We start from the raw sequence: 23090 nt of genomic DNA, 5'->3' as shown, positions 1-23090 counted from the left end.
CAATATTTTTCTTTGTCATAAAACAAAACAAAAAAATCCAGATGTATTCCTTCTTTTCATTTTTATTTTTGAACAAGACGTGCAGTTCAAGGACTCCATGGAAAATCCCACGTTTAAAAAAAGGGACGCTTCATATTTGTGATTCCCACAACTTCTCTGTGATCAATACATGACTGGATATTTTAAAGTGTACAAAAGATATTGTGTATGAAGAGCTAAACAATGGAAAACAAGAAATGTTGATATAGTTTTCAGCAACGTTATGAAACACAATACCTTCACTTGCATTACTTGAATATTCTGGTCCCATGCTGACGAAAATAAAGTCCAGCAGTTTTTCACAATCTTCATCTGCAACCACAAATTGAACTTTTACGCCTGAATTCATATAGAGTGGTTTTTAACGATCACATTGCAGGGAATAAGTGAAGCCATGATGGATTACAAAACGTTCATATTAAGTTAGAATTTAAAGTCTAAAGGTCACACTCATAGAAAAAAAAAAAAAGAAAAAAAAAAAAAAACAGGGACACTGACCACCTGAAAGACCAAAACATGTTAGTTATCACCGCCGAGCAGTTTATTTAAAACAAAGAGGAAATATAAACACATTTAAAACTTAAAAATTCATAAAAGTAATTTGAAATATTCCGTTTATGTATTGCACTGAAATGGATATCCAATTATTTTTAACCAAAACACAGAAACCCACGAGAGGAAAACATTATAACCGTTTTCTTTATATTATATTATTTTTAACTGGAGATTTACTAAAGAATAAGCCTCGCAAAACGAGTCACATGGTCCTAATATTATCCAAATGCATTCTTGAATTTCTCCTCGCAAGCAGTGGTTCGTTACAAAAATAAAGGTGTAACTAAACTGAAATGGCGCCATCTGGGGGGGAGAAGGAGGCAATACATTTTATTGACGCCAATAATATTAAATTTCTTGCTCTGCACTTCAGAGGATTTTTTTAAATATAAAATATAGGGACTCCAGTTAAAAATGCTGCACTGGCATGATGACATTACCTGACTAACTCATGCAGAAGTAAAACCCTAAATCAACAGCATCTGAAAGGACCAGTTCATTGTGTTAGTGTTGAAACCTGGTCCCCTGATGGCAGCGTGACGTCCGTACGTGGAGTTGAAAAGCAGCTCTGGTTGTATCCCCGAGCAGCCACGACATATTCCACAGATTTCCCGACGACGGGTTTCTCATCTCTTCGACGTATGATTCCCAAAGAAGAATCTAAGAATCTCTACGTCCACAGCTCGGTCGGAGCCATGGCTTCCTTTGTCCCGACGGACGGCATGAGGTTTTGCTCGGCCAGAAATTCCAGCGGAAACTGAACCAAGAATCCTCGGATTTTTCGCAGCTCCTCTTGAGCGCGGGCTTTGTCCGTTTGGGCCAAACCGAGGATGGACTGGTACTGCTCCAGCTCCGCCATGTTCCTCACCAGGGACGAAGGGAGGCAGCGGAACACCTGCAGCAACACGCAGTGGGGTTTTCTAAAACCGTACACACCAACAAGAGGCCTCACCCTACCTTCTCATATATGGTGGCGTTGCGTCCAGCAGTGGCCATCCACACTTCCTTGTAGAAGTGATCGCTGATGGGGTCCGACAGCTCAATGGTGGAGTCCGTGTGGCCCCCAAGGATCGTCCTGTGTATACAGGTGGCGGTAGAGTCAGCAGGGAGAGTGTATTTAAATCATATCTAGAACCAGGCGTCTCAGACCTGAAGCATTCCAGACGGAGCTGCAGGCCGTAGCGACCGGCCTGGTACTCCTGACCGTCCATCAATGACGGAACAGTTTCAGAGTCTTCCACTATCACTGCCACCTCGCTGTCCCGTTTCCCCAGCATGCTCCTGTCATTGATGTTCGCCGAGCCTGAGAAGACACACTTCCTCTGTCACAAACAAAAGCTGCTTCTCCTCAGAAGATCGGCTTGTGTCGTACGACTGCAGCAGTACAATTTAAGGCTGCAATGTTGCTCTCAAAAGTATGATTTTAAGCACTGTTATTTGTGCTGAAACTGACATGGATTTGTGGAAATGTGCACTGAAACAAGCAACGATAGTTAACCTTGTTTTTACATTCAGATGAACTGAGACTTTTAAGTACTTATTTTATGATAAAATACTTTCAGACAGATCATAACTGCAATCCCAAATAACTAATAAGAGTGTGTAATGTACTCCAATATTAATACGGCTTTATCTCCACGGCACCTTTCAGAGTCACCGACATGCTTCACGTAAAAACTGAACTATTTAAACTTGACTGTACAGATAGTAGTACAGAGAAAAATAGAGAAGGCATGCAGCGTTTTCAGTGATTCAACTAAAATAATAATAACGGTACTATTCCCCTGAAAGAATCCAGTAAGTAAACATCATCTTCTGAAAACCAGTTTATAAAAGTACGTTTTTAAGACAGCCAATCACAGGCCAAATAATACATAATTTTTGAAAAAAGCTTTCATGCAACCAGAAATAAATATATTCTATTAAAATGATTCAACAATTTTCTATTCACCTGATGGCTATAAAATTGAACTTTAATACGTTAATTTCATTTCATATATATTTGAAATTAAAATGCATATCTTTTTCATGAGACAAATTCAACTTATTTCGTAACTTCAACCATTTTTCATAGCCTAATAGCGTTGTAAAAAGAAACACCCAAGTGAATAAAACTGCTTTACACATGTTCATCCGGCAGGTGGCACCATTGTAAAGTTAAGCGAGATGAAGGCGCAGCAGGGGCAGACTGACCGATGATGACTGTGTTGTCGTCAGCGATGAGCATCTTGCTGTGGACGTAGATGAGCTCGGTCACCAGACGTCCCTCCAGCTCAGCGTGAGTCCGCAGGCCAGCGAAGGAGATGTAGTTTATCCACTGGTCATCCACTGGGACGCGGAGGACGGGAGAGTCAAGAGGTGGGGGGGCGACAATATCAGAGTGGAGGATGGGACTGGTACTTACTCTCCTTCTTCAGCTGTGAGATGATGGAGTAGTCTCCTCTGTTGATGGTTCTACAGAGACGGGCGGGCGACAAGTTTATCACGTGAATTTTTCCCCACTCAGACAGACGGACACAACAGGCACATGGTTCACCTGTAGTTGTAGTGCATGACGGCCTGGATCGCGCTCCCTCCTCCTGTGGTGATGTCGCCCTCGAAACCAGGAAGCAGAGGCGTGATCACATACACCCGGTACTTCTTGCCCTCCCTGTGAGCAAACACACAGCCGTCAAGGAGGAGGAGCAGCCCGTGTCTCAAGGCGGGAGGCGCTGCTGTACTTGTGGGCTCGAATGATCCGCTCGATGATGGCGTCTCCGATCCTGTTGTAGACCGTCTTGTTGTCAGTGCAGCTGATGAAGAACTGGTTCTGGAAAGTGTCATCAAACCTCCATTACAAGTCGACTGTTTTTCAAGTTATTCAAGAGCAAAAACACCTCAGGATTCATTCTTATAAATACATATGTGAAAGCAGCACAGTGTTCTTTAGCATAACCTCATCTTCGGTCCAGTCCTAAACCTCCATTGCACTAAATCATGAAACACGTTGCTGACTTACCTCAATGTAAATGTAGTGTTTGCTCTTGGCGATGACCTGGACGTAAGCATTGTGGATGGACTCTTCATGGTGCTTGATCCCAGCGGACCAGTCGGCTGCTGACCGCAACACCTGTCGAGACACGTGCATGAGAAAACATGGAAAAACAGAAGCGTTTCATAGCGTTGCTCGATGTAGTTCCCCGCCAGCAGGTGGCAGCCACGCATATATGAACACAATGCGGCTAAACATCATGTTTTAAACATCAGAAAAGAAAGAAAATATGTTGCTTTTTGTGTCAGAGGGCCGAATGGCCGAATGGCAGAAAGAAAATTGGGGTCTTAATGGGTTCAGAAAGCAAAAGAACTCATGATTTACGAACAGAAATTTCCATTTTTTACAGTCACATGACCAAAAGTGCTGTCTTCAGATAACATCACGCCACCTCTCTGGAACCAGCCACAGCCACAGGCCAGCTTTAAAACAGCTTTTATGATGAAGGACTTTTTAAGATCCAGCTCACTGGAAGGAGCCAAAATTCCAATCTGATCAGAAAGTGCACCACGATAAGATTAAAGTGTACTAACTGCAGTGCGAGATTGGTGGCCCCCATGTGACCAATAGCAAGGAACCAGAAGTTTTCTCGGCTCTTCACACACAGCAATATATTTTTATTTGTATTTTTATTCCCAGCACAATATGATCAGAAAACAGGCCGAACTGATGTTCATAATTTCACCAGTCTGACTGTGAAGATCGAAATCATATAAAAGTGTAGTACTGTAGTACTGCAGTACCAGCTGCCATTATGTAGTAACTGGTTTCTATTCTCAGCTGGCACTTGAACACATTGTTCTGGAAGAGAGTTTGTTTATTGTTTGAGTGATATAACCGCTCCAGGATTCTTAAAGCCAGAAAGTAAGAAAAACCAGGCTGCTGCTCTCGGGTTCAAATCCTGGTGTCACTCGCTTTGTAGTTATGTAATGATATTTTTTCTTCTCCGTCCATGGACGTTCCTGCAGTAGTGCAGGGAAGTGGGAGTTGACATGGCACGTGCTTCGGTGCTGCAAAAGCTCTCCTCCACTTGCGGCCCCTTTCCGCTCCTTTCATGTCAGGAGGTGAGATGGTGGTTTTTCACTCACCTGCACCTTGGCGGTGACGCTGCCAGGGATTTGGTATCCATGGTCGTCGGCAGTGCACTGAGATTTGGGCAACAAGAACGGGTACGACAGGGAGCGGTACTTTGGCTTCATGATCTGGAAGGAAAACAGCGCATGTGTTGTTATTAAATAAAAATAATAAACTACTGCCACCTGCTGTCCAATTGGGCTCATTGCAATAAATTATTAGATAATTTTGAACCAATAAAAAAGGTATCAAATCTTTCAGGCCAAATAAATGCATGGTAATAATGCTGACTCAGGTGGAAGTGAGCATCTTGGCGGAGGTCTGTCCTCTCTGAGTGCTTTAATAGCTTGTACTGAAAGAAAAATCTCTCACACTGTAATCTGACTGCTGTTATAATAAATTTCTGCATTACAACAGAAATGCAAAGACTTTCTATGAAACATATTGAAAAACAAAAAATGCATGACCAGTTATAAATTGGTATTTTTTATATATTAGCCCAGAAGCTAAAGCTAACAGTGCTAATTTAGATCTGCAGGGTTTTTTCCCCTTAACTGGTGGGTGGGTTCGCATATTCTCTTCATTTTTTGCTTTTACATTATTTCAAATTTGCTGTGATTGGAAAAATACTCTCTAACGTGATGAAAAAATCAAATCACTAGACATAAAGACAAAAAATGAATAAGCCAAGAATGTTGTCATTCAATAAAAAAAAGACTATCACCAAACTAAACAAACCAGAAAAATGAACATATATACAATTTTTTTCTGAAAAAATGTAATTCGATAACGTCTGGATTTACACCCTGCAAACTTCAGTTCTCAACACACAAATGTTGAATTGAACATTTAAAAATAGGGTTGACTTCTATCAGTCATCATCATCATCATCAGAAGTGATGCAGAAAGAAAGAGTTCATTGCCTCATAAAGGGTCATAAAAACAACTTTGTTTGATCAGATCAAATGAATGAAACCTGGTGGAGGGGTTTTACAACGCTGCCAACGATAATCTATTTGAAAGCAGGACAATAAAATCTGTTAAAGGCAGCTCATTTCTCACTAAGTTGAGTCACTTGCCAGAGGCCCAGTGGGAGTGTCACCTTGCCTTGGTAAAGTTCCAGCGCTGAATGAAATGTCTGGCGACGTCCCGTGCGGCTCTGCCATGGACCGCTGAGGCGATGTCGTGCCAGGGCATCCTGGGCGTGGTGTACCTGTCGATGAAGTCTGCACAGACGGTGACACACCATTAGACCTGGTGACCAGTCTGGTGCACAGCGTTTGGGTTGCCTGACCATCGAAAGGTTTTTCCAGCTGGATCCAGTCCTTGTAGACAAAGTTGCAGTAGTCTTTTCCGTGCCAGAAGCGCGTGTTTCCCTGCAGCTCCCCCACACCAGTCTTCAGGCTCCGCACCGAACCACTCCCTGAAATTAAACAGGAAAATTTGACGCGTTCCCAAAACTGTTTCTGGAAGCAGACCCTGTCGAACCTGAGCTGTCGACACTGCTGACGCTGTCGGCGTGCTGCAGAGCGTGTTTCTGGAGGTGTCGGTACAGGCTGAAGCGGGCTCGCCTGTTGCGCCCGATTCCCTTCAGCCGGGGTAGATCTGCGGGGTCACCAGCGGGGGTTCCCTGCCCGTTCCTCTCGATGACCCCATCAAAAGACAGGCGTAAACTGGGGGGATTGTTGTTGGAAGCTGCCTGCTGGCCAGAAAACACACAATTCTGAGTCATCATTTTCGCCAGCGCATGGCGGGAGCCATGTCACGCAAGAATGAGTGCTCAAGCATGATTTCACCTACTACACTCCTATACACTTCTTCACACTAAAAATCATTTTAAAAAACTTTTTTAAAAATGGCACCAAAAGGTTAACTTCAGAGCAGCATCCACTGGCCTGGAACCAAGTATCCCGGCTGACAGACCGGAATGAGAGGACATTTTTTTTTCTCTGCTGGTCTTTTGCAGCTTCTTTAAGTGTTCATCAGTATTTCTACAAATATTTGCTCCGGAGAGTGAAAAAAATAATTCAAATTTCACATATAGCTCTAACTGTTGACACAATGACAAACCGTTACTAGCAATAACATGAAGCCAAAAATGTAAATGGAGAATAAATACGGGCAAATATTAGGTAATAATTCAAATCCAGGGCTCAAAAACAATTTTAAAAAGAGTCAGCCAGGACCCCGTCATAATAATGATAAGAACTAGAAAGGCACAGGAACAGTGCATACCTCCGCCAAACTGCTCACTACTGTTTTTATTTACACAATGTTACTGTAATATACAGAGAGTAAATAACTTCTAAGTTAGCCAGTTGTCAACAATGCCTGAAAGTTTCATTCAAGCATGTTGGTTTGTTTTTGAGTTGTTCCATTAACAAACGAACAGAGCGCCGATAACAACGTCCCTCAGTCACTGACACTGAGATGATGTGAAGGTTTCAACATCATTATTAGATGATGAAGGAAGAGATTTTTAAAGTCAGATGTGTGTTTGGACTGTGGGAGGAAGCCCACATGAGCAGGGGAGGAACTTGTGCCTGTGCTACGGCACTCATGTCTTGGAGGTGTGTGTGAGTGTGTTCGACCTGCTCAAGGGCCACGGAGCGCGTCACGCTGCCAACATCCGTCAGGCGGTGCTCGCTGTCGTCCCAGCGGCCATACGCTAAATCGATCCCTCCAACGAAGGCCACGGACTGATCGATGACAATGATCTTCTCGTGATGAGCCCACAGATACACCGAGGAGGAGACGTGATCAGGATGGCGCATCACCTGTGAAATAGGAAGGAAACACAGTCAGATCTGCTGTCATGTGACTTGTTCGCCTGAGCTACGCAGAGGTGTTCAGCACCTTGATGTTGGGATGAAGATGCATTAAGGTCCGCTTGCTGTAGCCCGAGTTGATGCCCAGGGCCAGCTCCACCTCCTTGTAGAGCATCACAAAGATACGCACTCCTTGTTGCTGTTGATACAAGAGAGCAATGTTACAGAGTGAAGAACCAGGGACAGTTGGAACCAAGGATGGGAGGATGCAGCTTCTATCTCAATAGATTTACAAGGAAAAATTCAGATACATTTGCACCATAAGGCTGAAAGAAACTACACACACATTAGAGAAAACACTTTAAAAATACTCCTACATAACACTGAAGGAAAGCATTAGAAGGAAACAGAGTTCAAATGACCTCAATACAAAGTGTCCCTAAAATGAATGTTTAAATTTCATTCAATGCATTTACAAAAACACAAATAATTTGGTGAATTCAAAATACACACTGAATAAATACTGAAAATAAATGCGAACAAAAAATAAAAACTATGGTTGTGAGTGAATTATCTGCAGTCTGACTCTTGTTTGTCAGTGAGTGTAATTTGCCTCAAAGTGACACCCACAGAACCCACTAGTCCCTCCTCCAGATGTAATGCCAGCTGAGCTCGTGTCTCCTTACACAGACTGGAGCGAAGCCGTCGTCAGCTGAAAAGCAGCAGGCATGATACTTCAAGTTAATATTTGCCTTTACGTAACCCAGAACTTACCTGAACCAACAAGAGAAATTCACTGACAGTAAACACTTCCTTCACTGTAAGACTGTGGCTCAAAGGTTCCACAGGCTGATCCAGTATTGACTTTTCATTCATCGTGAATGTCACATGTTCAGCTGAGTTCAGGAAACGGCCCGGCCTCCGACTCCACAACTTATCTTTATGAGCATAATATTCTTCGAAAATTTAGTGAAAATTGAGTTCGCAAACTGGAGTTAGTATGTGGAATATACAAGGAAAATGATTTAAAAAACATTCACCAGCAAGTAGGCCTTTAAAATACATGACTTAAAAAGGCACAAATACGGAGTTTCAGGTGGAAATCTATGAGAGGAGGAGTCCAACAGTCCAGTACCATATATCAAACTAAAAGCCTCGGGGCCCATTTCTCATTTACAAAGTCATTTCACAGGGCCCACAAGAACTTGACCTGCAAATTGTTTGCTCAAATTAAAAGTCACAAACACAGCACACATGATCTTTAGCTCGTGACTTATCAAAAGCTGCAGCGCTCCCTGGGTGACAAATGGACTCACAGCTTTCCGTCTGAGGATGCAGTCCAGTCTCCAGCGGTTCCCCTCAACCACTGGTCTCTTCAGGAAGATCTCTGGACTGAGCCTGTTCAGCAGACACGAAACACGAACAGGAAAAAAACACAACAGAGTGAGCTGTTGCTGTAGCCAGCCTGTTGTCATCATCACTCTCGCTCACGTGTGAGACTCACGACTTGACTCACCAGCTTTGGCGCGCTGATCATTGCATGTCTACGATTCCACCAGCTTATATTGCACTGAGTGACAGCTCATTTGTTCAGATCATATTCTGGTGATAACTGTGCTGGCACATTGGGACCTGGACTGTTCCAATATGATTTTGAAACCAGAGCTGGAGCTCCAGATTTTCACTGGAGTAGCTGCCTCGTGGCAAAAGTGGACCCTGTGGTTCAGCCTCATCGACACACACGTGGTGAGGGAGCCTCTTACATGAAAAGTGCCTTCTCAAAAATACAAACTTTTTCCTGTATAACATGCTCTGAACCACTGATCAGACTCTTGGATGCACTTCGACAACACGTTTTCATCACTTTGCTTTCCTCTAGACCATTTTTCTGTTGCCCCCCCAAGGAAGAAGTAAACGTTTCACGCCACACAACTCTCTGCCACTTATGTAAATAGTATCATTTGTCTATACAATTATTATAAGCACACTTCTGTTTGTTTTTGCTGAAGCTATTGTCTGAAGTTTGCATGAGAAGCAGTGGGGTGGGTGTTCAATATTGTTGTTATTTGTCACTTTGCGTCCATAGAAATTATTTTATTTTTTTAAATAGTAATTTTGATAAAACTGTCGTTTAATTAACATTGATATATAAGTATTGTACAACCTTTATTTTTTTAGTTATTGTTTGTATTCAACTTTGCTATTGTCTTTTTTTATGTTTTATTGTATTTTTTTGTCCCCCAGTTTGTGTCTGGTAATATTTTGAAATGATAAATAAATATATTTTGGCAAAAAAAAAAAAAAAAAAGCACAGTAACAATAAAGTAGTTCATTAACATTGTTTTTGTCTGTAACAGAAAACACTTAACGTGTATCAATTTGCATGAAAATTTTCCGCTTTATTCTAGTACAGCAAAAAAGCAAGTTCCCCATTGCTCCACCCCCCACTATTTGAGACGGACGGCTCTAGACTTAGTGTAGCTTGAGCACATGTCAAATCACTACCATCATCATGATCATTTTGAAGTGTTTATACACAACAACTGAATGAAATGAGCTCTGACAGTAGTGAGCGCAAACACCGCTGCACCGGTGTTGACTCAGACAACACACTGGAACTCACCACCAGTCTGTGATGAAGATCTCCTCCTTGGCGCTCTCCAATGCCTCGGCCACGTCCTCCATGTACGTCTTTCCGTTCACGTACCTGAAGAGACGTGAAGGACATCAAATTAATTTTAGGGACGCCATTTCAAGATGGGGGAGGAAGACAATGATAGTTTCAGAGCCACTGACTGGTCCAGAGCTCTGAGCTGCCACCTAGCTGCACATGCTCAGTCATCTTTGCCAGGAAAACAACAGTGAAGCTGCATGGAAAGCAGACGGGAACAGCCACCATGGCAATGACAAAGAAGCAGGCACAAAATTCACTCGGAATTTTGGAATCAAAGAAAAAAGAACAAGGGATAAACTGAGAAGAAACCAAAGCAAAACTCTCAGGTGACCTTGCTCTCTCTGACCAGCAGAGTGAAATATCGAAACGCCACCGTCAGGTCATTTCATGACTTCCTTCTCTAGATATTTGACATCTTTCAAAGCTTTTTCAGTGGAATAAAACTCTAAGCTTCGCCCACTGCTGCCTCACCTCTCGCCTATCAAAGCTTGACAGCCATCTTGCCCCAGTCCTAAATCACTTTTTAGGCTTCACTGTGGCAGACGACTGATGTAAGTTCTCCTCAGCAAAACAATTTCATCAAGTGAATGTCTTCAATAATCCTCAGCTAAGGAGAAGAAGCAGAGGACCAGTGAGGTTCATGGCACGCTAAGACTAAGAAGGGTTACGCCAGGAGAAAAAGAAAAAAAGAAGTAGTGCTCTGTCTGTTTTGGGGAAAATAAATCTTTTTTTCCAATGGTAACACCAAAAGGTGATATTCCTCAGCACACACCTGCCTCCACACACAAGCGGCATCCGGTTTAAAACGGACTGAACTGTTACCATTTGGATTTAATATCCTCCTGCTGCTGCGCGAAGGATCCGAAGCGGTGTTCTCTGAGGAAGGCCCTTCCGTTACTCCTGACAAAGTTCTCGATGCTCTGACCCCACCAGCGAGCGTGTCTGTAGCTGGAGCACTTAAACACCAGAGACCTGCAAGAACAACAATAATAAACTACAGGACAGAGTGTTGCACTTATCAATATCATCCTGCATTATCTATGGAATTAGATTAGAATAGAATAGACGACCATATCTCTTCCCACAAGTTTGTTATGTTGCCAACAGACAGATATATAAAGGCACAAAATGTTTTCAGTCAGATCCATTTGTTGAATCCACATTTTAGCCTCCTTTATTTGACATATTATGGATTGATTTATATTAGTAGCCGCTTTATGCCAGTGTATGTGTGAAATCTTGTGGTTGCCTGGGTGACCACACGTAGAATAATGAAGTGTCAAGCATCAGCAGCAGACGGGGACCATAACCTGGACAAGCTGTCGATGCGGACGCCGTGTTTGGTCTCGGTTTCCTTCGAGTCCATCTTGATGCTGAACTCTTTATCCACCAGCATGACGAAGGAGATGGCGCCAGAGTCGGGCTTCATGTAGAGCAGGAACGAGTCCTTCACCACCAGCCAGCTGCGCGAGACACACCAGCAGTTGTTAAGGGACTGTCAACATGGAGGGACGTGTCTGTTCATCCGAGCCTCGGTGTTTACTTCGGCGGCTTTCTGAGAAAATGATGTAGGAAGAGGAGCGATCACGGAGAAGTAGGTGGCAAGGCCGAGCGGTTTCAGCGTGTGGGTTTAGATTTTGGCCGCCTTTGTGCCATAATAATAAATACAATCTGCTCACAAGTAGGAGACTTGGACAGTTGGGACAAGCCTGTATCATTTGACTGAACACTTAAAAGACACCAATCAGTGGGAGGGGAGGAGTTACGGCAACCGAATTTCTATGCTTGGAGTTTTAACACTTCTCCTGTGTTCCTCTACACCCACTCTCACAAGCTAAAGCCAAGGAATGGAGTCAGATGAAACACTTTTCCAGATCACTCCTACATTTTGGACGCAGCCGAAATGCATTCAGTAGAATAGAAGTGAAGATACGAAGTGTTCTATCATAAATATCCTGGTCATTTATTTGAAAAATAAAGTGTATTTTAGAAAAACAGGAAGAGGATGAGGCATGAAAAACAGTTTGGTAGAAGGGGAACTGACCACTGGACAGAAATCATTGGAACTATTCTTCATCATCACTCCACAGAAGTAAAATTACTCATGTTAAAGCACACGCATACTTCTCAACCAAAACACTGCCTTAGCCAGTTAAAGTTATTTACTTCTCAGTATTTGTATTACATAATATGAATAGGTTCCAAAACTGTAGTCATGCAGCTCAGAGTCATATGAATATATGAAATATATAGACCAGTACATATGTGGCAGTCAAGATTGGTGTTGATGTTCAGCACCCACCGTTTGGACCAGCGGTAACAGGCCTTGGTGTGGCCGCAACAGTTGCTCCCCGGGATCCGGTGTCCTCCCGAGCGCTTATGAATCATGCCTTCCCTGACACAGCATCACAATGGAAGGAGTAAGTCATCACGAGTTGCTCATGTTAAGCCCAGTACTCACAGTCCTTTGGGCCCCAAGTCATGAATGAAGGACATCTGACTGACATCTATGAACTCCATCTGAAGAGGGGAGGAGACAAGGACTTTTAAAAACACATCCATGCACACATGTTGCGGGAGATAAACCGGGTGACAAGGGACAAAACTATCAAGCTAGATTTGATTTCAAAATCTCAAGGGTGTCACTGAAACTCTCACTGAAAGTTTTTATCTTGACTACCGGAGTCATGTGTTCATATTTATTATTCCTGCTGGATTTTCAGCCCATTGACACTTCCATTATCTCCCTAAAATCTGAGGTTTTATAGTTTTATAGTCATTAGTACACAGACGATACTCACAGTGTGGTGGTATTTGCGGTACAAGGCCATCCTCAGCAGCTTGTTCAAATAGTCTTCTAATTGTCTCTGCAGAGACAAACACTCGTGTGAGGACTTAGCAACCACACACACACAGGGAGAGGGATTTCAGAAAGAGGGCAGTGAGCCAGCAGTGCACTCTCAGCCCATCTCCCCCAAAACATTAGAGGCAAACCGCTCGCACCCTGCGGCTGGAGACTTGCTCGTCCCGCACCAGGTCGTCTCCTCCTCCTCTCGGGAGGATGGGCATCTCCCTGACTTCACTCTTCCTCACCGATTTCCTCCTCACTGTGTGGCTGGGGAGACACAACAGAAGTGGATTGCACTATCTGAGACTCCAAAGGAAATAAAGACTAGCAATAAATGGAAGCATACAAGACAAATATTCACCTACTCTGAGCATCAACTTATACATCCCATCTTTTCTGACAACCAAGAGCCAACTTGACTTGTATATTCATTTTTTCAACTATTAAAATGGTGTGAAAATGTCATAGCAATATTTAAATTTGCCTCACAGTGAGTCTGAAGCCTAATAATAGCGGCCGCTAATTCAGGCAACGCATGGAGCTCAGTTGCCAAGACAAGCGTTCAGTGGTTATAACTGTGTTATAACAACTGTTGACTGAGCTGCAGCGCTCGATACGCTCACGAGGTTCTGTTCGCTACTGACTTTTTAATAACTCTTAAATAAAGGAAATGGATTAGCAGAGGATAACAGAACATTACAGAAACAACTGAATCGAGAGAGACTTCACTGTTCAACATGTTTTAAATTAAATATAGTATATTAAATATTAATTTAGAATGTATTCTTTTTTTTGTAAAACATGCCGCACTTTGTAATAAGATGCAAACCACCGGAAATAAATCTGCATCTGACAGTGGAACAGCAAATGAATACACGACTGAAACAACATCCAAACAGAACACTAGCTCTGTGTTTTGGAGAGACAAAAGGGCGAGGAATGAGGAAGGGAACAGCTCCGGTCAGCTTCTGCGAAATTCCAATATTGAGAATCAGACGCCCCGAGCAACACAGCAAAAGACGTGGGGAGGATTGAGGAGTGCCTCAACGACAGACGCGGAGCAAAATATTGAATCACATCGATCATCTTCACATGAAAGCTCTTCTCAAGAGTGGAAAATAGACAAATCTCAAAACAATGTTGATCAAATGTGTAGATAGTAAAGACTAGTGAAAGCTCAAACTCAGTGAAACCCCAGTATCCCCACAAAAGCTCTCTTTGGGCTACATCTATAAATATATAAATATCTATATATATATATATTAGAAATATCTTGGGGTCCTCATAGACAATAAACTGGACTGGGCTCGGAACACTGAGGCCCTTTACAAAAAAGGACAGTGTCGTCTCTATTTCTTGAGGAGGCTCAGGTCCTTCAATGTCTGTGGGACAATGCTGAGGATGTTTTATGAGTCGGTGATGTCCAGTGCTTCGTTGTGGTTTGCTGGGGCAGCAGATTAACGGTGGCAGACTCATCCGCAAAGCTGGTGATGTGGTCAGGGTGAAACTGGACTCCATAGAGACGGTTATGGAGAGATCCTGGACCACATCAGCCACCCCCTACATGAGCTCCTGGTCCAATACAGAAGCTCATGGACCAACAGACTGAGACTACCCATCTCAAAAACTGAGCGCCACAGGACGTCTTTTCTTCCTGTAGCAATAAAAACGTACAATTCATCTTTGAAAAATCACGACGAAAGATTCTTCTTGAACTGCATTTTCTTGCACATTGTTCACATGGTTTCTAAGCTCTTTAGTAGAGCTTTTTTTGCACTTTATAATATAATTTCTTTTCATTTATTGTGCTATGTCGAGTACAGATCACGTTACGAACATAATATCCCTTGGGATTAATAAAGTTTTTCTGATTCTGATTCTGATCTGTTGCGAGCGTGAGGCTGACCTGCGTGACGGCAGTGGGATCCTCATTAAGGTCTTGTACGTCCGCAGCTCTTTGTGCAGCTCCAGGAAATGCTTCTCCTTCCGCTTCACCACCCAGGTGAAGTCGCCATGCGTCAGCTCGATCTTGAACACCGCAGGCATCGACTGCAGACACACCGTGAGTCTCAGAAACACCACAAGGTGGGTTCCCAGCACCTTCTCTGACCTTGTTGACGCTGCGCTGCTGGGACTGGTTGAAGCGATCTTGCGCCGTGTTGAATCTCTCCACCTCCAGGATGCGCGCGGTAATCGGAACAGTGGGCAGGTAGACCTTGGCAGAGGCCTCCTTGAAGCCCACCGTGTGGTACACAGCTGAGAATGGGATGCGGGTGCCCCCTAGGACAAAGACAGAGGCGGGCGTGAGTGGATGTAGGAGTACAACAGGCTGGTTTCAGAGAGAACAGAGGCAGCTGTGATCCGCTTCAGCTGCCCTCGATACCTTCAGTCCAATGACTAGAACTGAACTCGAGTTGCAGCAGGCCAAACTGAAAGTTTCAGGACACGCAGAAGGGATGCTCAGGTTTTATAGAATGTAAGACTGAAATTTTTTATTTGAACAAAAGAATTCTTCCACCAAGTTTTAAGCTTTTAAGCCTTCAGAATAGATGATAAGTCAGCAAAACTTGCGAGTTGCGAATGAAAAAGCCTCAGAAGTTGCAGTGAATTTTTGAGTTACGGTGTGGAAATGAAGTGTGTTAAGTAGGGTTATTTAAGATTTACAGTTAGAGAGGCAAGACACATTTAAATCTGAGGTTTACACTGAACTAACCAAAAATAATCTGATATTTTTTTACTCCAGGGCACGAGAGAATAGTGGAGAAAACTGCAGGTGGTATTTTATATCACCCAATATGGCTTCATATAATTGCTGGGATAAAATTGCTTTAATGGCGACAGAAAGGAAAATCTATTATTATGATTATTATTCATTATTCATCTAATCGATGTAAAGACAACAACAACAAAAAATAACAATAATGACAGAAATAAAACTGAAAAGGTCAAAGCATTTGTGTTGAGCTGAGAAGCTACAGAATCTGTTGACAGTTATATATACTGTATATATATATATATATATATATATATATATATATATATATATATATATATATATATATATATATATATATAGCCAAACTAGATAGACCCATCTCAGCAGCCTGAGTGTTCACACGCACCTAAATTCAGCTCACTGTCGATCTCATCTCCTTCCTCGATGTCCAGATCTCGAGCGTCGAGGCTCTCCACGAGGTCAGCCATGTCGTCCTGCGTCTCGAGTGCAGCGCCGTCAGAAACTTCTGAGTTCACCAGGTTGAGGTTGCTGGCCGTGGGCTTAGCCTTACCCAGCATTTTAGCAGACCACGCCCTGAGCAGGGCTCACCTGGAGGAGACCAAGGGTGACACGTCATCATCCATTCTTCTTCACCAACATTTAGACTGGATCCACAGAGAGTGGCCTTCAGATGAGTCTGTTCAAGTTCACACACATGCAGGAGAGCTCATTCATGGAGAGAGCAGCCGGTTAGCTTGCTAGTCAGTTAATACTTAACTGAGCAGCTGACTGGAATTCTGTCAACACAGTGACGGAAAGCGACTTCAAGCTTTGTTTCAAACATCATGAGTCAGAAATATGAGAGCAGAAATGTGACGACAGTCACAGGCGAAAGGACACTAAATCAACCAAAAACAGCAGCTTCTAACAGAGAACAATAGAGAACTTTTTTGTTTCTTCAGTGACCTGGGAGCGACAGGCGTCACATTGTTGGAGTCCCAGTGAGCGGAGCCAGGTCTGACCTCACAGGAGTGGGCGTTGGTGCGCCACCTCTCTCATTATTAACTCGCCTCTTGAGCAACGCCGGCTTGGATGTCACCAAAAATTGATCAGAGACATTAACAATTAACACATTATAACAACAAAGACAAAGACCAAATCAATGTGCTGGTGAATGTGTAACCGAATACGCACAACACGCCTCACATATGGACTCCGTACAGTCACCAAAGGATTTTTATAACACAGCGAAGCACGTCACAAGTGGTTTGAAATGTAGATTTAAACAGCTCTTGCTCAGCTCTTAGTCATGATCCAAAGTCACACCGACAAACAAATGAACAACACGCCAGATAAATGGTGTTTTGTATCTTCTGTGATATATTTTTTTAAATAAACTGAGATGCGGTGGACACCTTTCAGCCAACCACAACAAACAAAAGTCATTTATTCACACACCCTTAATCTGCTTTCTTATGAGAGGCTCCTCCAGGCACTCCGGTTTCCTCCCACAGTCCAAGTATAAGTATGTCATTGGAGCACCCCACAGTGCTGCTAATAATACCACCTTAGCGAGAGGGAAATGTTTAAATCCACTTGTGGAGCGCAGTCTTCAGTTAAAGACATTCATAAGAGACATATACAGGGGTTGGACAAAATAATGGAAACACCTTAAAGCTTTTTTAGCTTTGAGGTGTTTCCATTATTTTGTCCAACCCCTGTATATAATCCCACATCTGATGAGGCGTGTAATCTGGGCTAGGTGCAACAAAAACACAGTTTCAATCGCAGGATGAAGGATTAGAAGGATTTGCTCTGGCATCACTGCACCGCTTCCTGTCAGTGTCCAGTATAAACACGTGTATTGGACATGTAAAAATGAAATGATGTCAAAACCTTCGCTCTTGAAATGTTTTTACCCCTGAAAGAGGCACCGTAATGAAGAGACACATTCACATGGAAAAGGTTCTTCACATTAAAAACTAAATTTATCAGTCGTGTTTTGCTTGTGGTCAACTTGCCGAGGCAGACAGTCTCCTTCAGCTTCATCTAGTCAGTCCGTCACGGTGCCGGCAGCAGCGTGACGCCTATCTGCCAACACACCTCCGTCGCCAAGTCCACCGCACGTACGCCAAACTCCTGACTTTCTCTTCAAGCTTTCATCCACCGTCTTGGGGACCAAGCACAAAACTCTGTGAGGTGAAGTGGTGCGTGCTGCTACCCAGAGTTTCGAACACTTGGGCACCACACAGTCTTGCCTATTGTTGAAGTGTATGCTTGCTTGTGTCCACTTGCTTGAGTCTTTTATCTTTTTGATAAACAAGGGAGGAAAAAATGCTGGGTCATCAGGGACGACTTCACCAACTGAAAAGAGAGAATCTGACTCAGCCAAAATTAGGTCGAAAGATGGCTGACTCTACTGTTTGCTAAATGTATCACCACGTTGATGAACGTGATCCAAACTAAATGCAACATGTTTTCACAAGGTCCCGAATGAGAATGAGCCTGTTGCAGGCTGTAACAACTCAGTTACAGCCTGCAACATGTGTTATCTTTATATTGATTCTTCCCTTGGAATCAGTCGCTCACTTCTGACCCCTCTTTCACTGATGATGTCACCTTCCTCGGGTGCTTCATTATTTCCAGAGGACTCTGACCCTTGCCTTCCTTCCAAATGGATTCCAACAGTATCGAAAAGAAACACCAGCAAGGAGCTACCCGAGCTACATCCATCTCATCGATTTCGACCTCCCTCACTGTCACACAAGCTCCAGACCTCTAACAAAGTAGTGCGACTGAACTCCACAACTGATGAAAGACTTGAACACTTCCAGGACCAGATTGAAATCAGTGACAACAGGTAAATACAGGTGCAGAACCAGTATATGTTTACACATCAGTCGTGTGTTTAGAGGTGCTGGAATATGAAGTTTCACAGCGTTGTGTTGTCAGCAGCAACAGGGTCAAATTCAACCCTGGTTTTGTCCACAGAGGGAGGAGACACCAGTGTAATCTTCCATGTTTTGAAAACCCACCCACACACACACACACACACACATACCGCTGTGCAACAAATGAGAAGTCACGACAAGGACCTTCAACCCGCCGTAAGTCCCAGAAGAATTTTGAGCAACAGTTTCGCTGCTTTGCTTTGTTTAGGCCGCCAACAGTTGTGACTCAACTCAAAGCAGAGGCTCAGCAGTAAACATGGACATGATACGACACGTTCAGTCACCAGTCGTCACAGCTCCCCCCGAGCTGCTCGTCGAGTCACTCCATTGCTCTGATCGTCGAAAGATTATTTCAGTCTCATCCCCACTGATAGATTTTGTGGACTCCATCATGGTGAAAACGTGGATTAAGCTGTTATGTAACATGACTAGCCGACACTTCCAACTGTGATGGGCTCAGTATATCGAGCCTCTGTTGGCCCCTGAGGGACATTATTTGAAGGGCCGATCTAGCTTCATCGTCGTCGTCTAGGTCCAGCTGTGTGACTGGGTGAGTTGCCATGTTTACATAAGCTAAGACATGTTAGCATAGCAGTCCAAAGCGCAACATGAAAACAGCTGTTATTTTGGGCCACTGTCTGAATGAAAACAGCTTGTCAATAAGCTACGCTGTATGTTTACACCACTATAACCCCCTCCATTTATATATTCATCTAGTCCATTCAATAACTTTGCTAGCATTTGAAATATCGTTGATAGCAAGTAGCCTGGTAGCAGTGGTAGCCTTTAATCCTCGTGGATGGATTTGATTTTGGCACAGTGCAGCAGTAACACAAATAGTAATGTTAGGAAACTGAACCAAAGGATCTCAGGAGGACAATAAAGTTCACTGGCAACATAAACAGCTTCAGAGGACACAGATGAGAAGATCCTTCTGAGGAACATAAAATGAAATCGTGTGCACCCTATTCCTGACGGAGTTTTACAGATACATGTGATCAGAATCTGGCAAGGCAAAGTGTGGGAAAGTCCAGAATCTTTGGTGAATCAGGGAAAAGCATTCTCAAGCCAGAGGTCAGCCGCCAGTGTTGACTGACAGGAAGCCTCAAATGTCTTCAATGTGCGTACAGGCATTCACAAAAATGTGCGAAACACAGGAAGAACCCAAACATTGTTATCACTTTTCTCCAGGATCTAGTCTACTTCCTGTCCCGTTGTCATGACGACGGCGTCACACACCAGCGCTACAACATTACAAATGTCATGAAGGACATTTTGAAGGGCTCAGTTGTCGCCCTTTACAGTCACGTGGAAAAGTGTTTTTGCTCAGGACACTTTCACAACACTAAGTGCTCTGTGATCAACAATGACATCACCAGCAGACTGCTGAAGGATGATCAGTGAGACACCTGGTCCTCCCTGAGTTGCTTCATGCCTCACTCCCGCGGCTCTTGTCTGGAGAAAACATTCAGAATCTTCCAGCTTCAGCGCTGCATCTGTGTTTCCTCTCCCTACCTTTCATACCTGTTAGCATAAATCCCCCAGTCAGGAGTGCAACAGTCATGACCATGCTCATGCTTTTATTTTGAAATCTCTGACCCTTGTTTCCGTCTCAGACGTCTGTCCCAGCCACTCCCCCTCCTCTCGCTGCGTCACCTCAACAGGTCATTGACCCTCAGGTGTCACACCCGCACTCTTGGATCTGGATCCTTCAGACCTCAATCTCAAACCTCGGGGGTCAAAGGCCATCACTAGGCATCCGACTGGAGCTTAGTGAGGATGGAAGTGGACAGAATCAGCTGTAAGTCATGAGCTGCTCAGGGTACGAGGTAGCATCAGCTGAGTGAAAGCTCCACAGTGATGTGCTGGCATCTGCAGACAGCACGGTGCCATCCTCCTCGTGGCACAGATGGTACTAATAGAGAGAAGATGGAAGCAGGAAGAGAGAGAGGGAGGTCTGTGGCACCTCTCGTCTCTGCCCACACTAAAGCTGCCTATTATCTAATCCTTCACACCAACGACTGAGGGGACGCTCTTCGTCATTGTCGTCGCCAGGGAACACAAGCTGTCATTGTGCCGGGCGGAGAGACGGAGCCGCTCGCCGTCTTTCAGCCGAGTCAGCGCTGCCACGCCAGGCGCGCCGGAGTGACTAAAAGCGAGGCTCACAGTGGGAGCAGACAGAACTGCATGAGCCACAACAGATTCAGTTCTCATGAACTTCCCAAACTCAGGAACAGAAAAGCTGCCTCTTGAATCGGCTCTACCGCGGATCATGCCGCTCACAAACACTGAAACGCCGACTGTTGTTGATTTGTCTAATGTCAACAGACTACTGGCAGTGACTCATTAAAAGTCAGCACACAATTCAAGCTCATGTTACAGGCGAGTCTAATGACTCACAAGGAGCACATCTCAACATGGAGAGGCAGAAACTGCAGCACGATCCAGGCTCCTTCACATCTTCAGAGCCGCAACCTTATATTGAGAGGAGCAGATTCAAGTCACACCGGAGCCTCTGAGGCCGAAAAGTAGTAGAAGAATGTCATCAAAACTCTGTCAAATATGGCAGAGATTCCAGCTGAAACAGGGCAAAAAACTAAAGTTCAGCCATTTGAATCAATGATTACACAACCGAACCTAAATGTGAAAACATCTTATCTCCACACAGGCACAGCAGTGTGCAGGCTGTTTGTGGAGCAGAGAAGCTCTGAGGTCATGTTTCCTCTGAAGGTTTGGAGCGGCGCTCGGGGCCAAACCCAGTGTCTCCAGCCAGTGTTCTTTAAGTCTCTTCACCAGGAATGGTGACACATGACTGCAGTCAGGTCAATACAGAGCACTTCTCAGTGTTTTAAACAAGACTTTCAAGGGAATTTAGCTTTTAAAAATCTTTTGAAAATACTAAAAGTTGAGTCTCCTTCTTTTGTGATCAGTTCAATTCAGATTTTGGCATTGACATAATGGTAGGGAAAGTCATAAACAATAACTGAAAACAAAGCACTGGAAGAGTCAGGGAAGCAGTTAAGTTGGGAATGGCTTTCCTGATATTTAAAGATCTGAGCAGCAACACCGCTGGAGAGGGTGTGGTGACTAGCAGAGCATTTTCATCTGCCCAACTGTGCTCCTCAAGACGACAAGAGATTCTTGGATTCCACTTGGACTTTGAATTGAAGGTCCTCTTTTCTCAGGAATGGACCAAATCTCGTAAATATGATGATGTCACATGATGAGCAATGCTGGGAAGAAGAAGGGCTGAGACGCACCAACTTTGGACGGACTTAATGTCTGAGGTTTACAGTATTAAATGGAAAAACACAACGCCTTCTGTTAATTTCAAATCTGAACGGTTCAAATTGAGATGGATAATTTATAATAAGCCTGTTTAATGTTTCTGGTTTCGTTTTCTTGCTTTTTTTCCTCCTTCTTACAGTCACTTTTTTTTATTCTATCTAAAATAATAATGCTAAATAACAATGTCAATTTCAAAATTGAAACGTTTTATGGAAAAGACGATTGAAAGTAACGCAGTAAAACTAAAAATACTAAGATATTTGGCTACAAAATGTAAACAAATGTTCTTTTTATATTCAGGACACTTGTCGTAGCATTTTTGTTCTATTTTACACGTCACAACTGACTTGGAAGATGTGATATAATCGCTCACAATACATCATGGAAAACATTTCCAGAGATGTTTTCAAGCCACAAAGATCTCGATCGCTGCCCGCAGCGCTCCACTGAAGGCTCCAGTGCAGCTGGAAAAACTTTGACAGGAGTGTGAGAACTCGCGGCGCGTTACACAATGGTCGCTGCAGCGGATCTTGCAGAAGTTCCCTCACAACTGTGACCCTCGCAGTTGCCATCAGGAGCAGTAAGAAGAGCCAGAGATCCCGGTCACAGATCCACGGACACAAATAGACCGCGGTGGAGGAGGGGGGCGGCACCAACCTGCTTTCTCCGCGGACTCCTCATGTTGCCCACCGAGGAGGCGCCACAGAAGCCCGCGTGCGTCTCGCCAGCTGCTCCCACAGACGAGAGTGAGCCGAAAGAGTTTCGCTGGTGCTGGACACAGACGCGGCGAGAGGAGAAAGTCGTCCAAGTCCAAGTGAAGGAGGGATCTGTGCAACTGTACACCAATCCCAGCAGGAGGCTCCACCTCCCCGCGCAGGACGGGGAGAGGGCGCGCGAGCTGTGGGAGGAGACCCACGCGCACGCCTCCTCTCACCCAAGATATGTAGTATAGTGACGGAGCTTGACTTCAGGTGAGACCAAATCCAGAGCAGCTTGTGAAATAAACTGGTGTGAAAATGTAAAAAGGTGTGGTCGATGGAGGGCGCTACTGAGCAGTGAAGCCCAAAACCAGCAGAGAAAAGTCCATGACTCTACTGCCACCTGCCGTCCAAATAAGCTCATTGCTATCAATGATATTTCAAAGGT

General features: G+C 44.0%; 1 protein-coding gene across 1 annotated transcript; it reads right to left on the bottom strand.

Moving 5' to 3' along the window:
- Nucleotides 1-55: 55 nt before the first annotated feature.
- Nucleotides 56-22773, bottom strand: pld1a (phospholipase D1a). Its single transcript, XM_053845422.1, has 26 exons — nucleotides 22602-22773; nucleotides 16112-16314; nucleotides 15100-15269; nucleotides 14896-15038; nucleotides 13145-13256; nucleotides 12943-13008; nucleotides 12603-12661; nucleotides 12444-12536; nucleotides 11452-11604; nucleotides 10964-11113; nucleotides 10091-10174; nucleotides 8784-8865; nucleotides 7556-7666; nucleotides 7291-7476; nucleotides 6188-6398; nucleotides 5994-6122; nucleotides 5807-5925; nucleotides 4714-4827; nucleotides 3593-3703; nucleotides 3315-3403; nucleotides 3131-3244; nucleotides 2999-3048; nucleotides 2788-2922; nucleotides 1744-1897; nucleotides 1552-1669; nucleotides 56-1489 (listed from the first exon to the last, which is right to left on the bottom strand). Exons 2-26 carry the CDS (start codon nucleotides 16281-16283, stop codon nucleotides 1265-1267), a joined length of 3150 nt encoding a protein of 1049 aa, XP_053701397.1. The 5' UTR covers nucleotides 16284-16314; nucleotides 22602-22773; the 3' UTR covers nucleotides 56-1264.
- Nucleotides 22774-23090: the final 317 nt, after the last annotated feature.

The sequence above is a fragment of the Synchiropus splendidus genome, chromosome 16, assembly GCF_027744825.2.
Source record: "Synchiropus splendidus isolate RoL2022-P1 chromosome 16, RoL_Sspl_1.0, whole genome shotgun sequence".
Classification (NCBI taxonomy): Eukaryota; Metazoa; Chordata; class Actinopteri; order Syngnathiformes; family Callionymidae; genus Synchiropus; species Synchiropus splendidus.
The sequence above is the reverse complement of the archived record's forward strand: the minus strand, read 5'-3'. Positions and strand labels throughout refer to the sequence as shown.